The sequence below is a fragment of the Zootoca vivipara genome, chromosome 6 (genome assembly GCF_963506605.1).
Source record: "Zootoca vivipara chromosome 6, rZooViv1.1, whole genome shotgun sequence".
In the NCBI taxonomy this organism is placed as follows: Eukaryota; Metazoa; Chordata; class Lepidosauria; order Squamata; family Lacertidae; genus Zootoca; species Zootoca vivipara.
Genome location: NC_083281.1, coordinates 17551167 through 17573558, shown reverse-complemented (window position 1 = coordinate 17573558; position 22392 = coordinate 17551167). Strand labels below are relative to the sequence as shown.

At 46.7% G+C, this 22392-nt stretch overlaps 1 protein-coding gene across 7 annotated transcripts in view; it reads right to left on the bottom strand.

The window, feature by feature from the left end:
* Positions 1 to 22392, bottom strand: part of SLC8A2 (solute carrier family 8 member A2) — a 66103-nt gene that overhangs the window by 4643 nt on the left and 39068 nt on the right. Inside the window, exons 2-6 of one of the 7 annotated variants that reach the window (XM_060276511.1) lie at positions 10169 to 10272; positions 9294 to 9311; positions 7447 to 7473; positions 4957 to 5081; positions 2949 to 3048 (exon numbers count right to left, since the gene is read on the bottom strand). In XM_060276511.1, coding sequence (XP_060132494.1) covers positions 2949 to 3048; positions 4957 to 5081; positions 7447 to 7473; positions 9294 to 9311; positions 10169 to 10272 — 374 coding nt within the window. Of the gene's footprint in view, positions 1 to 2948; positions 3049 to 4956; positions 5082 to 7446; positions 7474 to 9293; positions 9312 to 10156; positions 10273 to 22392 lie in introns of all 7 variants that reach the window. The other 6 variants (XM_060276512.1, XM_060276514.1, XM_060276513.1 and 3 more) reach the window with 6 other exon arrangements.

Here is a 22392-nt window from a genome sequence, read left to right as displayed (position 1 = left end):
TCGCTGATGTGATCCAAAGGAAACCAGATCCTCCGACCATATAGGCTAGGCATCCCCAAACTGTGGCCCTCCAGATGTATTGGCCTACAACTCCCATGATCCCTAGCTAACAGGACCAGTGGTTAGGGATGATGGGAATTGTAGTCCAAAACATCTGGAGGCCCGAAGTTTGGGGATGCCTGATATAGGCAAAACAGAGCCATGATGTCTAATAGCCACAGACAGCCTCTGAATTTGCCTAATCCTGTTTTAAGCCTCACAGACCTGCAGTGGTTTAACCCACGACCCTTCTTCCAGGGGAGTCTTTAGCATATGTGCTGCCGGGGTGCAAAGATCCACCCAGTGCCCCCAAATTTAGTTTAGCCCTGAAATTAGTTTTTACTATGCTTATGTCAGACATCATGTTTACACCTTATCTCTTGTTTATGAAAGAAGGGAGGAAAATGAAAGAAACTTCTTTATTTGCTCATTTATTTACAATACACTTATAGTTGTTGAGTCTGACAAGCAAATGACAAGCGCTGCCATCTTTGGTAGATGAGCACACCAAGTCGAAAGTCCTTTAGTGAAACAGTAAGTACTGTATATTCCTGCGTATAAGACTACTTTTTAACCCAGGAAAATCTTCTCAAAAGTCAGGGGTCGTCATATACGCCGGGTCGTATTTCTTATACGGCGAGTATATCCCTGTTATGTACTGAGCGAGGGGTGTTATGTACTGAGCTGAATCCTAGAACAATAGGATTCAGAATCAGTACATAACAATCCCAAACTCTATATTTTAACTGGAAAAGTTGGGGGTCGTCTTATACGCCCAGTTGTCTTATACGCCGGAATATACAGGGTAATACCTAGGTATATATGTATTTTGTTTTTCCAGCTTGATCAAAATTATTTATTATTTCATAACAGGTAGATAGTTAGGAGCTTAGGTGGCTCCAGCAGCAGGCGCCCCCCCCCCGAATTTGGCACCCGGGTGCACCGCACCCCTTGCACCCCCGGATAAAGATGGCCCTGCCTTCTTCAAATGGCCCTCTTGGGATTTGTTGCTCTGTGAGGGGAATAGAGGGGGTCTCCTAGCAGCTCCCCGCACTCTTAACAAACTACAGCTCCCAGAATGCTTTGGGGGAAGCCCAAGCGGCTGTTCAAAATGGCATCACAGTGCTTCCGTGGTAGGGCGTGGCCTTAGTATCTGTGTTGCTGCCCTTGCAAAAATCAGCAGGGGTGGGTGGGAAAGGGGAGGCAAAACTGGAATGAGTTGGCTCCGCCTTTCACTGGCCCTGGCTCCGCCTACCATTTGGATTCCACCTCACCGGTCTCAATGGACACCAGTTAGCACTATTTGGCTTGTGTTACTTGGGCTGTTTAGCAATTTGGAGAGCCCAGAACTAAAGCCCTTTCATTGTAAATTCCTGCGTTGCACGGGGGATCGACTAGCTCCACAATTCTATACAGTGGTCCCTCAACTTACGAACTTAATCCGTTCCGAATGCACATTCGTAGGTCGAAAAGTTCGGAAATCAAAACGCAGCTTCCCATAGGGAAAAAAAATATTCAGAAAAATTCGTAAGTAAAAAAAAACCGCATTTAAAGCCGCCAGCGGTTTCCGTTCGGATGTAGAAAAATTAGTAATCGTGCGGCCATTTGTCCCGTTTGTAAGTCGAAACCTACGGATGTCGAGTAATTCGTAAGTCGAGGGACCACTGTAATCCTATGGCACAAAATAGTCTCCTTCCTTCTCTCTCTTTCTTCCTTACCAAAGAGTGTCGGGGGGGGGGGTAGTTGACCGTGTGAAGGGAAGAGAGATTGAAGCAAAGATCATTGTGGGTGGACAGCAGTGCAGGACTTGGGGGAGGGGGGAATATATAATTTCTCTTTCTGTTTCCCTCCCGGTCCACACCCCCCCCCACATTTTTTAAAAAATCCACCCACAGCTTTTATAGCGGCTGCTGTCCCCGTAAAGAGATTTTCAGGGCAGCAGCAAAACTATGCAACGCCTGTGCTTTATTTATTTGTTGCCAAAGAAGTAATTTCTAGGCTCCTTGGTTGAGAGGAAAATCATAGATTTCAGCAGATTTACTTAGTCATCAGTGCAAAAAATAAATAAATCGATTTTCTTTCCTACAGTTCATTATGTGAGGTATGGCCAGAAGGCGCCACGATGAATCCTTTCCCCTTCCCCTTCTTTTTTAAAAAGCAAATTCCCAGGGTAGATGGGTGGAGTCTTGCGTGAGGGCCAGGAAGCTGAGAGGTGTTGACTTGTGCATTAGAAGAAGGCGTTTATATCAGTGTTTAGGTTAATGTATTTTCCGCTGCATTTCTTCTCTAGCATACCATTTGTGTAAGGTTGTCGTCAGGTTGTAGTTCGCATGGCTGCTAACAGATGGCGCTCACCCTGCAAACCACAGGGTGATGACCATTAGGAGGGGATGGTGGGGAATGGAGAAGGAGAGGAGGTTGAAAAGAAGGGCGGGTGGCAGAGCGGGAAGGGGGGAAAGGACTTGGGGGCAGAGAAGCATTGGGGCAGGCCCATTTGCTGTTGAGCCATGCAGTTTGGGAACAGACACCCACAGCCAAAGCAATCTGCCCCTTCTTACCCTGCCCCCAAAGGAAAAACTTTGAATTCCTTTTCACCCTTCCTCCTCAAATCCTTTGGGCAGGGAGGTGGGGTGGCGAAATCTCTAAGCAGGATTGACCTCTGTAATGCAAAGGTAAATCAATCAAGGTCGATTCGGATGTGCAAGACAGCTCCCCGCAGGAACTAGGTGAGCCTCCCTGGGGAGAGCATTCCACAAGCGAGAAGCCACCACTGAGAAGGCCCTGCTTGTGCACTGCCGCCCTCTTGACCTCCCGGGGAGCAGACACACAAAAGAGGGCCTTGGGCGACAATCGCAGGGTAAGCTCACGACGGCAGCCTATCTCAATAGCCCAAAGCTAGAGTCGCCTACCTGCACTCACGGTGATCGCCTCTAGAAACTGTTCCCGCCAGGAGTGTGTGCCAATCACCAGAGCCAGGTTTGTCTTCTTGATTAGTTTATCCACCGTGTTCTACAGAGAGGGGGCAACAGAAGCAGAGTCAGGTCTGCCTGATATGCATCTATCATTTTAAGCAGCCGTGGCTTCTCCCAGAGAATCCTGGGAACGGCAGCATGTTACACAGAGAGTTATAGAATCATAGAGTTGGAAGAGACCACAAGGGCCATCCAGTCCAACCCCCTGCCACGCAGGAAACACCATCAAAGCATTCCTGACATATGGCCGTCAAGCCTCCGCTTAAAGACCTCCAGAGAAGGAGACTCCACCACAATCCTTGGCAGCAAATTCCACTGCTGAACAGCATTTACTGTCAGGAAGTTCTTCCTAATGTTTAGGTGGAATCCTCTTTCTTGTAGTTTGAATCCATTGCTCCGTGTCCGCTTCTCTGGAGCAGCAGAAAACCACCTTTCTCCCTCCTCTATGTGACATCCTTTTATATATTTGAACATTGCTATCATATCACCCCTTAACCTTCTCTTCTCCAGGCTAAACATACCCAGCTCCCTAAGCCGTTCCTCATAAGGCATCGTTTCCAGGCCTTTGACCATTTTGGTTGCCCTCCTCTGGACACGTTCCAGCTTTTCAGTATCCTTCTTGAACTGTGGTGCCCAGAACTGGACCCAGTTCTCCAGGTGAGGTCTGACCAGAGCAGAATACAGTGGTACTATTACTTCCCTAGATCTAGATGCTATACTCCTATTGATGCAGCCCGGAATTGCATTGGCTTCTTTAGCTGCTGCATCACACTGCTGACTCATGTCAAGTTTGTGTTCTACCAAGACTCCTAGATCCTTTTCACATGTACTGCTCTCAAGCCAGGTGTCTCCCATCCTGTATTTGTGCCTTTCATTTTTTTGCCCAAGTGTAGTACTTTACATTTCTCCGTGTTAAAATTCATCTTGTTTGCTTTGGCCCAGTTGTCTAATCTGTTAAGGTCATTTTGAAGTGTGATCCTGTCCTCTTGGGTATTAGCCACCCCTCCCAATTTGGTGTCGTCTGCAAACTTGCTCAGGATGCCCTCGAGCCCATCATCTAAGTCATTGATAAAGATGTTGAATAAGACTGGGCCCAGTCAGAACCCTGTGGCACCCCACTAGTTACTACTCTCCAGGATGAAGAGGAGCCATTGATGAGCACCCTTTATTAGAGTTGTTAGAAGACGCCCCCCCAGCTACAATTTCCAGAGTTGTTTAACAATCTTTCCAATTCCCATGGAACTCTGGGAATTGTAGCTCCATGAGGGGGAATGTGGGGGGGGTGTGTGTGTGTGTCTGCACCCTTAACAAACTACAGTTTCCAGGATTCTTCACAGGAAGCCATGACTGTGGTACGATACTGCTCTAAAAGTATAGGGCGGGTGGCGTTTTGGTGGGAGCAGTGTGGTTTCGTCAGTCTTACATTCAGTCCTCCACGCATAATCAACAAAAAACATCTATATTAGGGGTAGTAAATAATATTATCATTTAACTATTATTAAACAATAATATAATTTGGCATTTATGAATAGCACAGTAGTAAGAGTCGAACGTTTCATGTTACTATTGTGAGCCACTTTGAGCTCAACGCGGGTGTTGCAAAAGCGCCATACAAATGCCAAACCAAAATCAAGATCCAGCTAAGCCTTTTTATGTTGCTTGCTTGCTGTTATTTATTTAATGCATCCTTATCCCTCCTTTTCCCGCCAAGGAGTGCAGGTGGTTCGCGTGGTCCTCCCTCTCCTCCTTTAATCCCCCAAACAACAACCCTGTAAGGTTGGACTGAGAGGCGGTGACTGGCCCCCAAGGTGAACTTCATGGCCGAGTGGGGATTTGAACCCTGGCCTCCCAGCTCAGTGTCCGACGCTCTAACCACAACGGCACACAGGTGCGAAGGGCTGGGAATTGACGCTGGGCAAGGCACCTGCTATGTCCCCCTCCTCACCTTGAAATCATAGGATTCCTCAATGATGACTTCGAGGCGGCTGTTTTCCCCCAGGACGGGCTTCCCCATCTCAGCGATCCGCCGGGCTTCCTCTTCCTCGGCCGAGAGCTTCTTGTCGGCATCCACTAAGTCAGGGGGAAACACGGCATAAGGAAGAAGAGACTACAGTGGTACCTTGGTTCTCAAACGCCTTGGTTCTCAAACGCCGAAAACCCGGAAGTAAGTGTTCCGGTTTTCAAACATTTTTCGGAAGCCGAACATCCGATGCGGTTGTCAGCTATTGTTTCCGGGGCGCCTGCGCCAATCAGAAGCTGTGCCTTGGTTTTCGAACATTTCGGAAGTCAAACGGACTTCCAGAACAGATTAAATAAAAAAAATTCCTTCAGTAGCACCTTAAAGACCAACTAAGTTTATATTTTGGTATGAGCTTTCGTGTGCATGCACATATTTCAAGTGTATCTGAAGAAGTGTGCATGCACACGAAAGCTCATACCAAAATATAAACTTAGTTGGTCTTTAAGGTGCTACTGAAGGAATTTTTTTTTATTTTGCTTCGACTCAGACCAACACGGCTACCTACCTGTAACTAGAACAGATTAAGTTTCACAATTTTGTTTTTGCTATTTATTTTGCTTTTTCGTTTTTGAGGCTTTTTCGGTTAATTTGTTTTTGTGACTGTGGGGAACCCAGTTCAGCTACTGATTGACTGATTGATTGATTGTGTGACTGTGGAAAGGGATAAAAGCCCCCCATCCAAACAATAACTATCATCAGTGCAGGTAAGAAAAAAAAGTAATTTTAATTTTTATCATCTACAATACTGTCTTATTTATTTTATAGTACAGTACATTGATTATTGCTTTCATTTTCTGGATCAATGGTCTCATTAGATAGTAAATTTCATGTTAAATTGCTGTTTTAGGGGTTGTTTTTAAAAGTCTGGAATGGATTAATACGTTTTGCATTACTTTCTATGGGAAAGCGCGCCTTGGTTTTGGAATGGACTTCTGGATCGGATTAAGTCTGAGAACCAAGGTACCACTGTATACTGACATCCCACCCTCTCAAGTAAGTGGGGCACCTCCAAAGGACATCTAGCCTGACCCTCCTGCCAACAAGAGGGAGCACGCCGCCACAGCATCTCTGATTGGCAGCCATACACTCCCCGCTTAAAAACCTCTAGCGAAGGAGCGTTCCTTTCCACCCTGCAAGCTTCATCACCCTCACAACAATCCTCTGGGGTAGGCTAAGCTGATATATAGCAACTGGTCCTCCAGGAAGTGGGCCGAGTCAACCAACTTTTGGTACCCAGAGATATACTGCTCTTATACATGGAGGTTCTGTATTTTGCTATTGTAACTTTTCACTGTGGAGGGTAGGCTTCCCTTTCTTGTGTCACACAGCCCATTCCTCTGCATCAAGAGATTTTGGAGTCCATTTTTTATTAAACTTTAAAAATTTGCCATATATATTCTAGACCAGGCATCCCCAAACTGCAGCCCTCCAGATGTTTTGGCCTACAACTCCCATGATCCCTAGCTAACAGGACCAATGGTCGGGGAAGATAGGAATTGTAGTCCAAAACATCTGGAGGGCCGAAGTTTGGGGATGCCTGTTCTAGACAGTGCTTTTTCTTTCTTTCTAGAATAATAGGTGCTGGTACTCACCATGAAGTTGTTGCAGTAAGTGCCACACTTTTAACAACAAAAAAACAGGTGCCAGTACTGCGTACCCTTGGGTACCTCCTGGGGGAAAGCACTGATTCCAGATTCCAAATTTGTTATACATTTCTCTTTAGACTTCCTGTCTTTCTCTCCTCCACCTCCTCCTCCTCCTCCTCCTCCTCCTTTAAAAAAAATCCCCAGCCCCAGCCAACATGTCCTGGTGACCCCATATACCCCACAGATAAAACCTGTTCCATGCACAATCTATCCCCCAAAAGAAGAGAGAGAGATGTTTTGGGCAGGTGAGATCTCTCTCTCTCCCCCTCTCCCTCCCTCTCATCAAGGCACACATTTTCATCTCAATCTCTTCCAAAGCGTATAGTTTCTCTCCCACTCACTGCCTCTCTCCCCAGAACATGGCTAACGCACGCATACACACTTTCTCCCACGCACCCTCTCCCGTGGCATTCCCCCGCCCCCGCAAAGTGCTCCCTCTCCCAGCCACAGATGTTTAATAGAAGGCTATACCTCATCTGCCAACGGTGCTCAGCAACCCTTCCTCTGCCTCGGGGAATCTGCACACTGCTGCAGGGACAGGCCACAGGAACAGGATATCTCTCTCACACACTAAGGTTACCAGATTCCCCCACCCCACCCCCATGAATCTGGGGACACTTTCCAACTTCCTACTAAATAGATGGATTTTTTCAGGGGACTGATTTGTAAATCCGGGGGTGGTCCCCAGGAGACGGGGACGTCTGGTAACCTTATCTCAAGCACACCATTTGATATGCAATGCCATCGCACCAGAGAAGCAAACACACACCGCTCTGAGAAATGTCAAACCCCCCCCCTTTTTTTTTGCTTTCCTCGAAATTCTATAGATTTCCTTCCTCCTAACCCCACCAGAGGAAATCAACAAATTTGCATTGGATTTTGCAGTGGACAAAATCCAGTAGCAAACTGGGTTGTTGTTGTTTATTAATTAATTATTATTATTTTTTTGCCAGCCTTAGTGAAACCATTTTAGTGTTCCTCACAAGTCCTCAGATATTTTGTCCTCTAGATTCGGCTAAAAGCAAGTACCAATCCCTTTGGATTTATGTCCAGGACGCAATGCATTAGGATCCATGCCCCATACATTCGTGTGGTGGGGAGGGGGGAAGCACAGGAGAGGTTTACCAATAACTAGCGGTTGCAGAACCTCCATGTTTAAAGGCAGTATACCTTTGAATACCAGCTGCTGGGAACAAAGAACAAAAACACCTCCTTCGTGCCCCACTTGTGAGATTCTTGAGGTGTCTTCTGGATATTGGAAGATGGTCAAAGTGGATATTATGGCCTGGACCAGCAAGACAGTTCTTGTGTATTTATATATTCTTAGCTTGCATGAGGAGCTGTAACAGAAGGCAGTGAACTCTCTTTCATGGGAGGTTTCTAAACAAGAGGTCGGATGGCCGTCTGTCAGGAACACTTCAGCTGCCATTCTTGCACTGCAGGGGGTTGGACTAGATGCCCCTTGGGGGTCCTCTTCCACCTCTTTGATTCCATAACCAGCTGGAAGTGGCATGTACAAGTATTGCACACCCTGCAATTATGTGTCGTGTCTGGGTACAACAGGGGCACAGGCGAAAATTGTAATATCCCTGTCCTTCAAACATTCCCAATACATCTCTCCTCCCACATACCAGGGAAAGGGAACCCTCCAGATATTGCTAGAATACTATTCCTACCATCTCTAACCATTAGTCACACTGGCTGTGGATGACGGGAGGTGGAACCCAACAACTTCTGGAGGGCCGTGTGTCAAAGCAGAACCCTACCCTTTGTGAAATGCCCTTTTCTAATTTATTTATTTTTTTGCAAATGAAACATAGGGAAAAAAAATCCCTCGTAATAAAATTTCTCTCTCTGCAAAACCTTTTTGTGTCCACGGCTCCCTTGACTAACTACATTCTTTCTGCGGCTCCCCTGTAGGGCTCAGAAGCCCAGTTATGTCACCCTCTTACCTGCAGAGCTGGCAGCCTCTCACCCTTTTTCAAACACCCTCAGCCTCCTCTCCCCTCTCTTTGGGAGCCCTCTGGGCAACCACTGCTGCCACCCCTGGTCTCTGAGCTGCCCCCCCCCGCCCCAAAGAGAGGTATCTCCTCACATTGCTCCACAGGGGCCTGGGAAGCACCCCTTGGCCAGCCCCAGAGGCACTATTCGCCTAGGGAGCTTATAGCCAGGGCTGCTGCAACAAACAGCTGTGGGAGGTAGAGAGACACGAGGGTGTCAGAGGAGGGAGGGAAGGAAGGAAAGAGGGACAGAGGCCAGGGATGCCCACAGCACCCCTGACCATCATGCAAGGCACCTCAGGGTGCCACAGCACACTGGTTGAAAACCACTGCTTTGCCCATTTACTTGGGCACTGTAAGCCCAAGTGAATTCAGCGGAAATTACTTCTGAGCATAGGATTTGCCCGTCCGTTACTTGGGGCTAAGTTGCTCCGCCTCTACAACAGGCGTAGTAAATGCCCTGCCTCCTTAGGTGCTGGAAAGTTTGTGCCCGTGAGACGTTCAGAGCGGGTGGAGAGAACAAGGTGGGGTTGGTAAGTGTGAGCTGCATTTGTGAAGGCAGAACCAGTCGGAGGTTGAAGAAAAAAAGGAGAACAGGCAAGGGAGGGCGGCTTACCTTGGTTTAGCAAAAGGGCTGCGACAAAGGAAACAGAGAGAAAGAGAGAGAGAAATTATGCAGATCGTCAGTAAAGAGGCAGAAAGATTTGTGATCTGAAGGAACAGCCACCAGGGAATGGAATGGCTGGGGAGCCAGCCCCACCCCATCAAAGGCAATGCAGCAGGGATTCCACGCTCAAAGCAACCCCCCTCCTTCTAAGCAACTGCTAGGCGCCTCTAGGGATGGCACCAGGCAGAGCCAAAGTTGGGTGTTTACTGAGGCTCCAGGCCTGCCGAAAGGCTCTACTGCTTCAATAGCACCATCCTTTTCAGTTTTTGCACAAGAGTAGCTTTTCAGCTCCCCTGGTCTCCAAGATTAAGGGGTTCCCCGCTTGGAATCGTGGGGGAGCCTCACCCTTAGTCCCTCTCCGAAATCCCAAAGCCGCTATCACTAGCAGAGTAGTTATTTACTTATTTATATGCTGCTTATCTGCCAACACGGCTTCTGTAAGCGCTTTACAAGTACAAAACCAACAGCAAGCAGCAAAACGAAAAGCGAAGTGCCTCCCCCCCCCCCCCGTCCGCTGGTGGCAGTTTTGCAAGGCTGTGTCCCAGTTCAGGTGGGCTGCTTAGAACATTTACCCCCTGAAACCAAACTGAACAGGGGAAGGGACCGGGATATGAAAGTGGGGGGCCCACAGCAATAGGTTCAGGGCCTGAGGTGCCTCCCCTGTGCCATAGAGGGAGGTGGGAAGCAGATGGTCCTCTAGCGATGCTCCTCCATCATTTATGACCATCTCTAGATGAACATCACTCCCCAGTTTTCACGATGACACCTCCAGTCTTTTCCTCTGGATTTGAAAGGTGCTTTCCCCACCCCACAGCCACACCTACCTGATATGCCCCTTTTCAACCAGCGTGGCTGTCCCAGCTCTATGAAGAAGCTGTCCTTCTTCTCATATTCTTCAACATCCACAATTTTCACGTAAAGGGATTTCCTGGAGAAGGAAGGGTGGGAGGGGAGAGAAAGCATTAAAGTCTTCATTAGGATGCTGAGGTTGCAAACCATATGCCCAGATATCCCCGCAAGGATATTCAGCCCTGCAGGATCAGGCGGAAGCCCCCATCTACTCCAACATCCTAACCTCCAGTTCCAACCAGGGGCCCATGGGAAGCCCAGAACCAGGTCAGCTGAGTGCAACAGCCCTCTCTCAACTTGTGATTCCCCCAGCGACCGGCTTTCAGAGACAAGCTGCCTCTGAGGGTGGAGGCGCAGCTCAGCCATCATGAGTAGGAGCTACCTGTGGAACCAATCGTTAAAATTTACTGCATGTACCGCACTGAAAGAGAATACTTGGAAGATGATATATAGATGGTATTTAACTCCAGTGAAATTATCTAAAATGTATAGAATGAATGATAGAATGTGCTGGAAATGCAAGGAGAGGGAGGGAGATTTTTATCATATGTGGTGGAAGTGCAATAAAGTTAAAGAATTTTGGGAAATGATATATAATGAACTGAAGAAAATCTTTAAATATACTTTCCCCAAAAAGCCTGAACTATTTTTGTTAGGAATGATAGGTCAAGAAATTAAAAGAGAAGATAATGTATTATTTTTATATGCAATAACAGCAGCCAGGACTTTACTAGCCCAAAAGTGGAAGACACAGGATCTACCGACGATCGGAGAGTGGCAGACAAAAATGATGGACTATGCAGAACTAGCGAGACTCACTAGCGGGATCTGGGACCAGGGGGAAGCAAAGTTCCTAAAAGACTGGAGTAAATATGTGGATTATATGGAAAAGAACTGTAGAAGTTTAAAAACTCTTGCAGGGTTGAAGTAAATCCTGCGAATCGAACTTAAGGGGAAGAAATAAAGAAACTGCGAGATAAGCTCTGATTAGAAAACCTGATGAGGGGAGGGAGGGAAGTCACAGTAGAATGTAGGTTAAGGTGTCATTTTGTAATTTGTATGTGTAAATGTGCAATAATTGGAAAATTTAATAAAATGTTATATAAAAAAAAAATTAGTAGGAGCTACCAAAAGGCCTCGCCCACAACGAAATTGTCCAATCCTCTTTCACGGCCACCCGAGTTGGTGGCCATCTATGTGTCCTGTGGCAGCCAGGTAAATGGTGTGCTGTTGATTGAAGAAGCACTTCGCTTCCTCTGAATCTCTTGCCAATGAGTTTTGTTGGATGGCCCTGGGTTCCAGTATCATAGAATCATAGAACCGAAGATTGGAAAAGGGACCCCAAGGGTCATCTAGTCCAACCCTCTGCAACACAGGAATCTCAGCTGAAGCAGTATGATGGGAGCTGGGGAGAGAAAGCATCTCTCTATTCCCTTTTTCTCTAGGCCATGCGTCATTTTATAAAAGCTCTATCATGTTCCGATCCTTTATTCATTATCCCCCGACTGAAAATCCCCAAATGTTGTAAGCTTTCCTCATAGAGGAATTGTTTCAGCCTCCTGATCACTTTTTGCAACTTTATGCAAAACCTTTTGCCGCCCCCCCCCCCCTTTGCAACTTTTCCAGGTCTGTGATCTGTGATCTCCTTTTAGGGATGCAGCAGGAAACCAGAATGATCTTATGCTGAATAAGACCACTGGCCCTTCTAGCTCACTATAGCTCTGCACTTACTGGCAGCAGCCCTCTCTAGAATTCTACAGAAGGAGCCGCTTGCCAGCCATGCCTGCAGGTACTGCTGGGATTTGAACCTGGGACCTTCTGAATGCAAGGGGGGACTGCTGAGCTATGCCCCTCCTGCAAAGTTGGCACTTCATGACAACTTGGTAATTGGCTTTTGCAACTGGGGTGGGGTTTGGGCTTTCAAAATGAGTTTGTAGTATGGTGTTGAGAACTCCATTCAATCCTAATGGGATAGATATAGATAGATAGATAGATAGATAGATAGATAGATAGATAGATGATAGATAGATAGATAGATAGATAGATAGATAGATAGATAGATAGATAGATAGATAGATATAGATGATATAGAACATGCATCCATAGCAGTGACCAGAGGAGCAAGGAGGAGGAGCGCAGAGAGAGGAAATGCCATGGTGCAGCAGCACAACCAGACGCCTTCATCTGCCCTGACTGCAGCAAAACATGTCTCTCTTGTATCGGTCTCTACAGCCACAGCAGGCGCTGTAATACTCCAATGGTTTGGCTCACCCCCATAGGCACAGTCTTCCATTGTCTCCCAAGACAGATGGATGCCAACAACAGGGGAGAGAGAGAGAGAGAGAGAGATCCCACTGGAAGTCAGTGATTACAATGCAGTGGTACCTTGGTTTGCATACGTCTTGGTTTGCATACGTCTTGGTTTGCATACGTTTTGTATTACAAACACATCAAACCTTTTTTGGGATTACAACCCATTGGGGGGGATTATGAACAAAAAATTTTCGGAGGCCCCATTGGCGAAAGTGTGCCTTGGCTTACAACCTGTTTTGGTTTACAAACAGACCTCCGGAACGGATTATGGTTGTAAACCAAGGTACCACTGTACTGAGCTGTACCAAGCAAAGTTTTTACTTGGTATTTCCTCAAGGCTGAAAAAGCCGCCCCCCCCCCTTGAGCCTGTAGTGTAATTAAAGCCGGGAGCCCCTGAAAAAGCAACCCATCACCCAAAGACCCACATTTTGCAAACCCTTTTTATCTTTCAAGTGCACAAGAAGAAAACATTTCCTTCCAGCCTTGGTTTCCATGGTGTGCTACGTGGTGCACAAATGCGCTCATCAGACCACCCCCTCCGGGTTTCGCGTCCTCCCTCTCGGCTCGTTCCAAAGAGTGGGCGCCTCTCTGGCAGGTTGGGCATCTGCTGTCAGCCAGATTAGGGGAAGATCACATCACTGGGGGGAAAGGAGAGGCAGGGATCCTTCCCTGCTACTCTCTCCACTCCTTTGTCAGACCCTGGCAGATGGGCAAAGGGATGACATCAGACACCAACGGGAGAGGCAGGAGGAGGAGGAGGAGGGAGGGAGGGAGGGAGGGAGGGAAGGAAGGAGCTTTGGTCAATGCTGTAGGTCAGGGATAGAGCATCCACAACACATGCAGAAGGTCTCAGGTGAATCTCAGGGTTGTGGGTTGGAGCCCCACGTGAGGCGAAAAGATTTCTGCATTGCAGGGGGTTGGGCTAGATGACCCTCGGGGTCCCTTCCATTCTCTACAGTTCTATGATTCAAGGATGCTGGACTAGGTGGGTGGGCCACTGGCCTGATACAGCAAGCTCTTCTTCCTGACAGTCCAGCGGCTCTTGCTGTCTGCACTGTGGTCCATCAGCCCATTCTCACTCTCAAGAGAGTGGATTCGGGGATCTCTCCGCCAGATTGTACAGTCTAGTGAAGGAGATCTCATTTGGCTTCTTACTATGTTACTTACTATGTTAATAGATTATTTTATTTTATTTTTCTGTTGTAAGCTGCCCAGAGTGGCTGGGGAAACCCAGCCAGATGGGTGGGGTATAATTATTATTATTATTATTATTATTATTATTATTATTATTATACTAGACGGGTTAAGACTTCAGGGGTCAGCAAACTTTTCCAGCAGGGAGTCAGTCCACTGTCCCTCAGACCTTGGGGGGGGGCAGACTGTATTTTGGAGGGGGGGGGAATGAACGAATTCCTATGCCCCACAAATAACCCAGAGATGCATTTTAAATAAAAGCACACATTCTACTCATGTAAAAACACGCGGATTCCCGGACTGTCTGCGGGACGGATTTAGAAGGCAATTGGGCTGCATTCGGCCCCTGGGCCTTAGTTTGCCTACCCATGGGTTAAGTTTACATGAAATACCTGGGACAGCTTTGCCACTGTCCGTTGTGCTGAAACGAGATCTCTCACAAGGCCTTTAAAACTTCCTAAAGGTAAAGGGACCCCTGACCCTTAGGTCCAGTCGCAGATGACTCTAGGGTTGTGGCGCTCATCTCGCTTTATTGGCCGAGGGAGTTGGCATACAGCTTCCAGGTCATGTGGCCAGCATGACTTAGCCGCTTCTGGCAAACCAGAGCAGCACACGGGAACGCCATTTACCTTACCGCTGGAGAGGTACCTATTTATCTACTTGCACTTTGATGTGCTTTTGAACTGTTTAATTCTGAAATATCCCCCCACTTCCCATCCCCCGATACCCCCAACTTTCATTTTAGGTGGTTGTTGCCATGCAACTGGGATCTGCTGCCAATCCAGGCTCCCTCGCAAACCTACCTGCGTGACACACGTGTTTGCAAACACAGGGTTGCCATCACTGTTGGTAATTGCATTTGAGTTCTGCCCTTCCTCCGAGGATCCCAAAGTGGCAAGTATTGGGCTTTTGCAATTGCATCCTCCTCCTGCAAAGGAAATTTGGCAACCCTTTTGGGGGGTGGCAGGGGTTCAGAGCTGCATTCCCTTGGAAGCAATCTGTTAACCAGGGGCACATGCTGGTGGTGGGTGGAGCCAGAACCAAGAATGGGGTGCAGTGTTTTGCCTGCATTGTTATAATAGATGCCACATAGAATGTTCTGTGCTTAAGCGGATTGCAAATGTTTCCAGTGTGGTGTAGTGGTTAAGAGTCTGATGCAGAGTAAGGGAAAAAGACAATGTGTGCATAAATCTCTGCAAAAGACCGTGATTTGACAAGGGGAAACCCCCCGTGAACTTGGAGTCGGGTCAAAGGAAGGATCGGCTAGCCGCCTTTAAGACGTCACAATAGAAAAGAATGTGAATGCTGTATGAGACTGAGACTGAGAGCTGCAGATAAGCAAAAGAGGAAGTTTTAAAAAAATAGACTTCAAGGCTACTCAGTGTTGAATTTGAGACTGAATAATAAGAGAAAAAGTAAAGAAATTGAGGTTGGATCCAGTTCAGATGGGACTTTATTCTTTTTATATTTGGAAAATATAAAATTAAGTCAACAGCAACACCACTTCCTGCTCTGCCACAAGTATGGAGGCGGAAAGCATCAACAGGAAGGAAGAGAAGGTTCTGGACCGTGAGAAGAATAGTACACAGTGGGACTTAATTTTGACAACAATTCTGGAAATGACAGAGGAGATTCACAATCCCAAAGGTGTTGTAACAAGCTTGGATAAGAGGACTGATGAACTAATAGAAATGAATTTCGAAGCAGACGATCCATATGAATTTAGAGAGGAAGAAGAGGGAGAAGAGGGAGAAGGACTAGGGGAAGGATTACAAGAAGACGCATGCTGTGACGCATGTTGTTTTCTACACACAAGCACATCTCACATCTCAGCCTGGTGAAAGCACTCAAGACAGGTGCCTTTAGAGGATGAGTGAAGGGCATGAACTGGGGAGGGTACCAAGGGCCAGAGAGAAAGGCTTTTAAGACCGCATTCTCCCATAGGACCTGTGGTTCTGCACCCTTGCTCTGAAAAATGAAGCCTCTCCTTGACTCTAGGAGAGTCGAGAGCCATACATGAGTATCCAAGTCTTGGAGCTTACAAAGATCAGGTGCCGTCCAGAACTCCATAAACACAGCAAATGAGAGATGAACAAGGAGTTGATTGCGGAGAACCCCCCTGATGAGCAACTCCACACACACACACACACACACACACACACACACACACACCCCAACTGACAGAAGTGCAAGCTTGCACTCAGGAATTAAGGGTCTGTGGAGTCATTTGAGAGATTTTCTTAAAGACTTTCGACCTGAAGCTCTTCCACGACAACATCGCAGGTCTGCCACGCAGCTGTGCTAGGATGGCTGAGATAACGTATGTGAAACATTGGGATGGCCGAGATAACGTATGTGAAACATTTGGAAATGCATGATAAACTATTATGGCGATGATTTATCTGCCTGTCTTCATCGCGGCTTCCCAGTTTGTTTCACTTGCAGACAAGTCCCTGCAAACGTGTAGCCTCTGCCCTCTGGTAGAAAATACCTCTTTCTGACTCATTTTCCTATCCCCATCTACAAGATTTGTCATCACAGATAATTATTCATTTCATTCCGCCCACGGTTTACTTCACCCCCTACCCCACTCCAGCAGTATCATTTTTTAGATAGATACTTTTCTATCTCACACACTCACTGATTACACAAACACGCGCACACCATGTAAAATGTAAATCAAAGACACACAATCCCAATTTAAACTGACCTAAAAAAGGTATCCCCAAACTGCGGCCCTCCAGATGTTTTGGCCTACAACTCCCATGATTCTTAGCTAACAGGACCAGTGGTCGGGGAAGATGGGAATTGTAGTCCAAAACATCTGGAGGGCCGAAGTTTGGGGATGCCTGACCTAAAGGTTAGATAAATTTCTTTAAATCGTCTGTTTATTGAAAGCAGGGTTGGTTTTTTTAAAAAAAAAAACTTTGCCACTGCACATCCTCTCAAAATCCACAAAGGAGTTGAGACTATGTTTGAGCATGTGCAGAGTGCACCTCCTGTACTCCCAAGTAGCCACAACCAGGTCTCTTCACCTCTCCTAATGAAGAGAGAGTTACTTCCAGGCCAGAGAGGGCATGATTTCCAGACAAGTTATTTTAAAAATAACTATTTTAATTCGGGTTGCCACTTCCCCCACACTGGGGGGGGGGGGAGAGTGCAAAAGAGGACACCGATCTGCATAAAATTTGCATGTGTTGATTTATATGCTTGGGCGCAAATTTAGAAATAATTACTATAATTGAAATAGAAATGCGGCACATCTCGCCTGCGACCTGTTTGCTTCCTCATTTTGCTATCTGTTGAGGGTGGGCAATTTCCAAGGCCCCTGCATGCTTCTCTTCATAGGGTCCTTAACTTTCAAACTCTGCTAGGACCAGGAAGCCTTCCAGAGGATGCCTTCAAAACACGAGGACTGTCCTCTGTGAGGACTCTAATTGCTATTTATTTCTCAGGTTTACGAATCAATATAACTGAACGCAACACCTTAGGCAAAATAAAGGCAAGGCTGTGCTCCTGCTACTCCCTGGGGCCGACTTGATCATTGGGCAGAATGAAGCAACAGCCTCAGGCAGCAGATAATCAGGGGCGGCAGCAGCAGCATCCCGGAGCTGTTCCCACCCCACCCCAAATAATTTTTATTCATTTTCCAATATTCACAAAAATAAGATTAAAAAAAAACATAAAAGAAAAAGAAAACATGAAAAAGAAAAACATAACAATTCTTACATTTTTAAAAATAACATTGTTGACTTCCTCAATCCCCCCCCACTGGGTCCATTTTATAATATCGATTAAGCAATTTTCATTTTGTATCTTAAATCATTCTAACACATTTTATCATTATCTCTCAACTATTCTATTCTAAAAAACATCCATTACCCTCCACCAATAATTAATCAATTAATCCAAATCAAAAATTATTTTCCCATCCTCTATCTTTTATTTCTCCCCTTAGCCTCAAATGTATTTACCAAAAATTTTCCATGAATTCAAATATTAATTTTTCTAACATAATATCATTTAATCACTTAAAACTAAATCAGCCCCACTTCCCCTGGACTCAGGGTCTCCCAGATGATTCAGCGAGTTCCATAGGCCATTCCAGTTTCGCACCATCTAAAGCAATCAAAAAATAACGACCCTTATTGCTCCTCACCCCACTCCCACCCTGTCCCTTCCTATCCACCCTTCTTCCTTGGTCATCCCCTGCTGCCTCCCCAATTCTTTAAATATTACAAAACACCATCCAACTGCTTTCCCACTTTTTAGCCCTTTCTCAATTTTTCTTTCCCTTAAACTCTGGCCCCAGTATGGATTCCACCCTCCCTCTCTCACTGGGAGGGCATTATTCCATACTGGTTCTTCTTTCAAAGCTCTTGAAATCAAACATGAATCTTGTTCCCCCCAGCCTGGAGCTGTTTCTCCTGAGCCCCTAGCATGGGCGTACCCAGCGAGGGGCAGGGTGGGCAATTGCCCCCCGAAGCAAAAAAATAATAATTACATGGTTATAAAGTGATGAAACAAAACAAAATTAGGTAGGGCGATGGCGAATAATCGGTTGTTTACCACACTGAAATGGTGTAAAAACCAAGACGTATCTAGAGCCACCTAGCAACTGGTAGAGGAATCTATGTCAGCCAGCCATTGGGATTCAAGGGAGGGAGAGGTCTCTAGCCGGCTCTAGCAGAGAGAAGAGGGAATCTTCTAGAGGGGTCTAGTGAGTTCCGCGTCACTAAACTGAGCCGCCCGCTATTAGTTTACCTTCTTATTTACATTTAGAAGACATCGAGGCTGCCTAAATGGATATAAGAAACTGGTTCCAAAAGGGTAAGTTAAGTAATTTCTGTAGAAAATTAAATTTTAAAGGGTAAAGACCTGGCTCAGAAGTACAATGGGAGAGGGCAGACTGACTGGGTTGTGTTTGATGAGCGTCCATCGGAAATTCTTCAAGGAAAATCGGGACTGGATTGAAACGAAAGTTTTGAACAAGTTTTCTTCAAACCCAAGAAAAATGATATTAGTATAAGACATGTAACTAGAATAAAAAGTAAAAAAAAGAAAATAATTGTAATAAGTACCGTAATAAAGCACTTCTATAATTATATATAATTTTCTTAAAGTTTTGGTTTCATTCACCTTTTCCGTGCTGAAATGTCACAACCTGAACGACCATGGCTTGCCCTTGCCCCCCCCCCCAAGTTTTGATCCTGGGTTCGCCCCTGGCCCCTAGCCAGGAGCAGGAGAACCTCACCCAGTCCCGCTATCTGGCTGTTGTAGAGGCCACACCCTCTCCTCAGTCATATCTCAAGCCACACTCCTTTTCCTCAGGGGACACGACCTCCCATCGGCCCTTCTCCGCAGTCTCCTTGGGTGTTTGTGGCTGACTAGAAAGAGTCTTTGCACCCACCCCAAGTACATGAGCAAGCATCTCTTTCAGCTGCTTCTCTGGCTAGCATGCCCCCGCCTCTTCCTAACTTTGTCCACTTCCCCCACCCACCCACCCCAATCCATACCTGCCAAGTTGCTGTCAGAGAAATAAGGGACCGGGCCGGAAATAGCAGACCGGAAGTAGCGCTGCCGCCATTTTGGAACTGGGCGGAGCATGCTCAGAAGTGACTTTTGATGCTGCTTTGCCCAGTTCCAAAATGGCCGCCACGCCAGAAGTCGCACTGTCCCCCCACCAGAGGTCAAAGAGAACAACAATTACCAGACCTTTAGAAGGCATCTCAAAGCAGCCCTGTTTAGGGAAGCTTTTAATGTTTGATTTCTGTATTTTAATGTTTGGTTGGAAGCCGCCCAGAGTGGCTGGGGGAACCCGGCCAGATGGGCGGGGTATAAATAATAAATTATTATTATTATTATTATTATTATTATTATTATTATTATTATTATTATTATGGAACTGGGCAGGGCAGCATCAAAAGTCACTTCTGAGCATGCTCTGCCCAGTTCCAAAATGGCCGCTGCGCCAGAATAAACCGTGGGAAAACAAAAAAAATCCGTTTTTCCAGCTAGGAACAGCTGGAAAAATGGGGATTTCCCGAGGAAAACGGGAGACTTGGGAGCTATGCCCCAATCCCGCAACCAAATGAAGCAATTGGAGGGAATTAATTGGGGGGGGGGTCCCAGGGAGAGGAAATTGTGTTGGTTCCCTAACAAGTGGGAAGGTGCTTTGCTGCTCCCTTTCCCACCCCTCCCATCAGTAGCAGCATCAGGGAGCAAGGTTGCCGCGGCAACCAAGATCCTTCTTGTTGACACGAGGCTCAGAGAAATCAATTACAGTACTGACAAATTACACAGATTCCCCCACCACCACGGAAAGAAGGGGGGCCGAGGGATGGAGGGAAGGCAGAGGAGACAAGAACTCAAAAAGTTATTGTGGGGTTACAAGGTTGGAAAGGGTGAGGGAAGCAGAGAAAGAAACACTGCTATTTTTCTTCGTTCGTTTGCTTGGCCCGAGCCTATCACCCGCCTACCCGCTGCAGCTTCCCTCAAACTTTGTGAGACTGCACCCCAGCCCTTTTGAAGGGGAAGGCAACTTCGGCACCCAACCCACACACTGGGCACTAAGAACATCAGAAGAGGCATAAGAAAATCAGAAAAACCCTGCTGGATCAGGCCAATGGCCCATATAAATCCAGCACCCTGTTCCCACAGGGGCCATGGGGAACCAGCAACCAGAATTTGTGCCCACGAGAACTCTCCCCTTTTGTGGTTTCCAGCAACTAATATTCAGGAACATCATCGCCTCTGATCGGTGAGGCAGTAGCCACTGAGAGGCTTTTTCGTCAATTTCTTTAATCCTCTTTTAAAGCCATCCAAGTCGGCGGCCATCACTGCCTCCTGAGGAAGAGAGTTCCATAGTTTAACTTTGTGCTGCATGAAGAAGTCTTTCCTTTTAGTTGTCCTGTACATCTTCATGGGGTGCAGGGGGTCTTTCAAGCAGGAACTCAGGGGAACTGATTTTCCTTACCTTATTATTATTATTATTATTATTATTATTATTATTATTATTATTATTATTATTATTGGGGGGGGGCTCTGGCTGCTAGAACATATATATATATACCCAATGCTTGAGCCCCAAATCCACCTTTATCTGTAATCAATAAAGTTGTGGCCATTTCTAATCCAGATCATTGTCTGCTTGGTTTTATTAATCACATCTTACCTTTAGCTCCCAGCCGAGGTGTGTGTGTGTGTGTGTGTGTGTGTGTGTGTGTGTGTGTGTGTGTGACTGCGACTGGACCCACAACATACATACATACATAAACTAACTAACTAACTAACTAACTAACTAACTAACTAACTAACTAACTAACTAACTTCATAGTTAGTTCCCCCACCTTTTCCCATAAAAAAAGCAGGGAATAGATGTCCATGACTTCGAGTGTTAGGAGAGAGGGAGAAAAATGTTTCTCTCACTCCACTTTTTCCATGCTTCCCTTTTAGGACTTCTGCCAGGTCCTCAAACGGACGTTCGCTCAGATGCTAAAGCAACTTCGCATTTCATTTGTGCCTTGAACGTCAGGCCTGGGAGACGACTTTGGGCGGTGCTCAGTTTTCAGCCAGCCCTTGTTTCAGCCACACCATATGTTCACAGTTGCTTGCTCTCCACGATGACAAATAAATAATGATCATCCACTAAAGTCAAGAGGTTGAGCTAGTGGGGGATGTCAACACGCACGCACGCACACACACACACACACACACACACACAGGATAATTCTGCCTGGGGTATTGGGCTCCACGTGGCTGAGCCCTTCATGAAGTGTCAGTGGATCCCCTTGGCTAACAACAACAACAACAACAACCGCTTGTTTATTGTACCCTGCCCATCTGACTGGGCTGCCCTAGCCACTCTGAACTGCAGTGGCGTGCAGTGAAAGTTGTCATAGGGGAACAGTTAGGGGCAGAGACACCAACTTGCAAAGGTGACTGGTGGGGGGCCGACACAGGTGTGATGTTGCACACATGAGCCTCACACCTCCCTCCCTAAGCCAGGCAGAAGCTTCCCAGGCTTTGGGAAGGATGCACCAGGCCTCTGAGAGGATCCTGCAGCCCTCCTGCCTCCTTCCCGACATAAGGAGAATGGAATAAGCTGCCATGTGAATGCAGGCTGAACTATGATTTGCCTGCAAGAAATATTTGCACGCATGCTCTCCTTTTATTAAATAATAATACATCTCCCTCTTTCTACTTGCCCAGACTCCAGAAGCTTTGGTTACTCCAAACAAGCCCCACCCTTTTACTCCATTTCTGCTCAGGCCCTTGTCCTGCTACCTTCTCTCTCTTTTCCCAACCCAACATGAGCCAGACAGGCTGGTTGTGTGGGAGTGCAATTATGCCGTTATTCAGAGAAAAGACGCCTTTCTGCTTCAGAGCGGGCGAAAATCCCCTAGGTAGCTCTGTGAGCACATGCATGGACAGAGGCATGCACGCACTCTAGCACACACTGTGTGTGTGTGTGTGTGTGTGTGTGTGTGTGTGTGTGTGTGTGCAAAGAGAGCTAAGGGGGACCCACACCTGGTTTGAGCCGAGGTGAAAGATTCGTTCTCTGTCGCAGGGAGCTCAGAATGTGAAGATAAGTTGCGTTGGATCAGATCAGGGGTAGGCAACCAAAGGCCTGGGGGCCGGATGCGGCCCAATCGCCTTCTCAATCCGGCCCGCGGACGGTCCGGGAATCAGC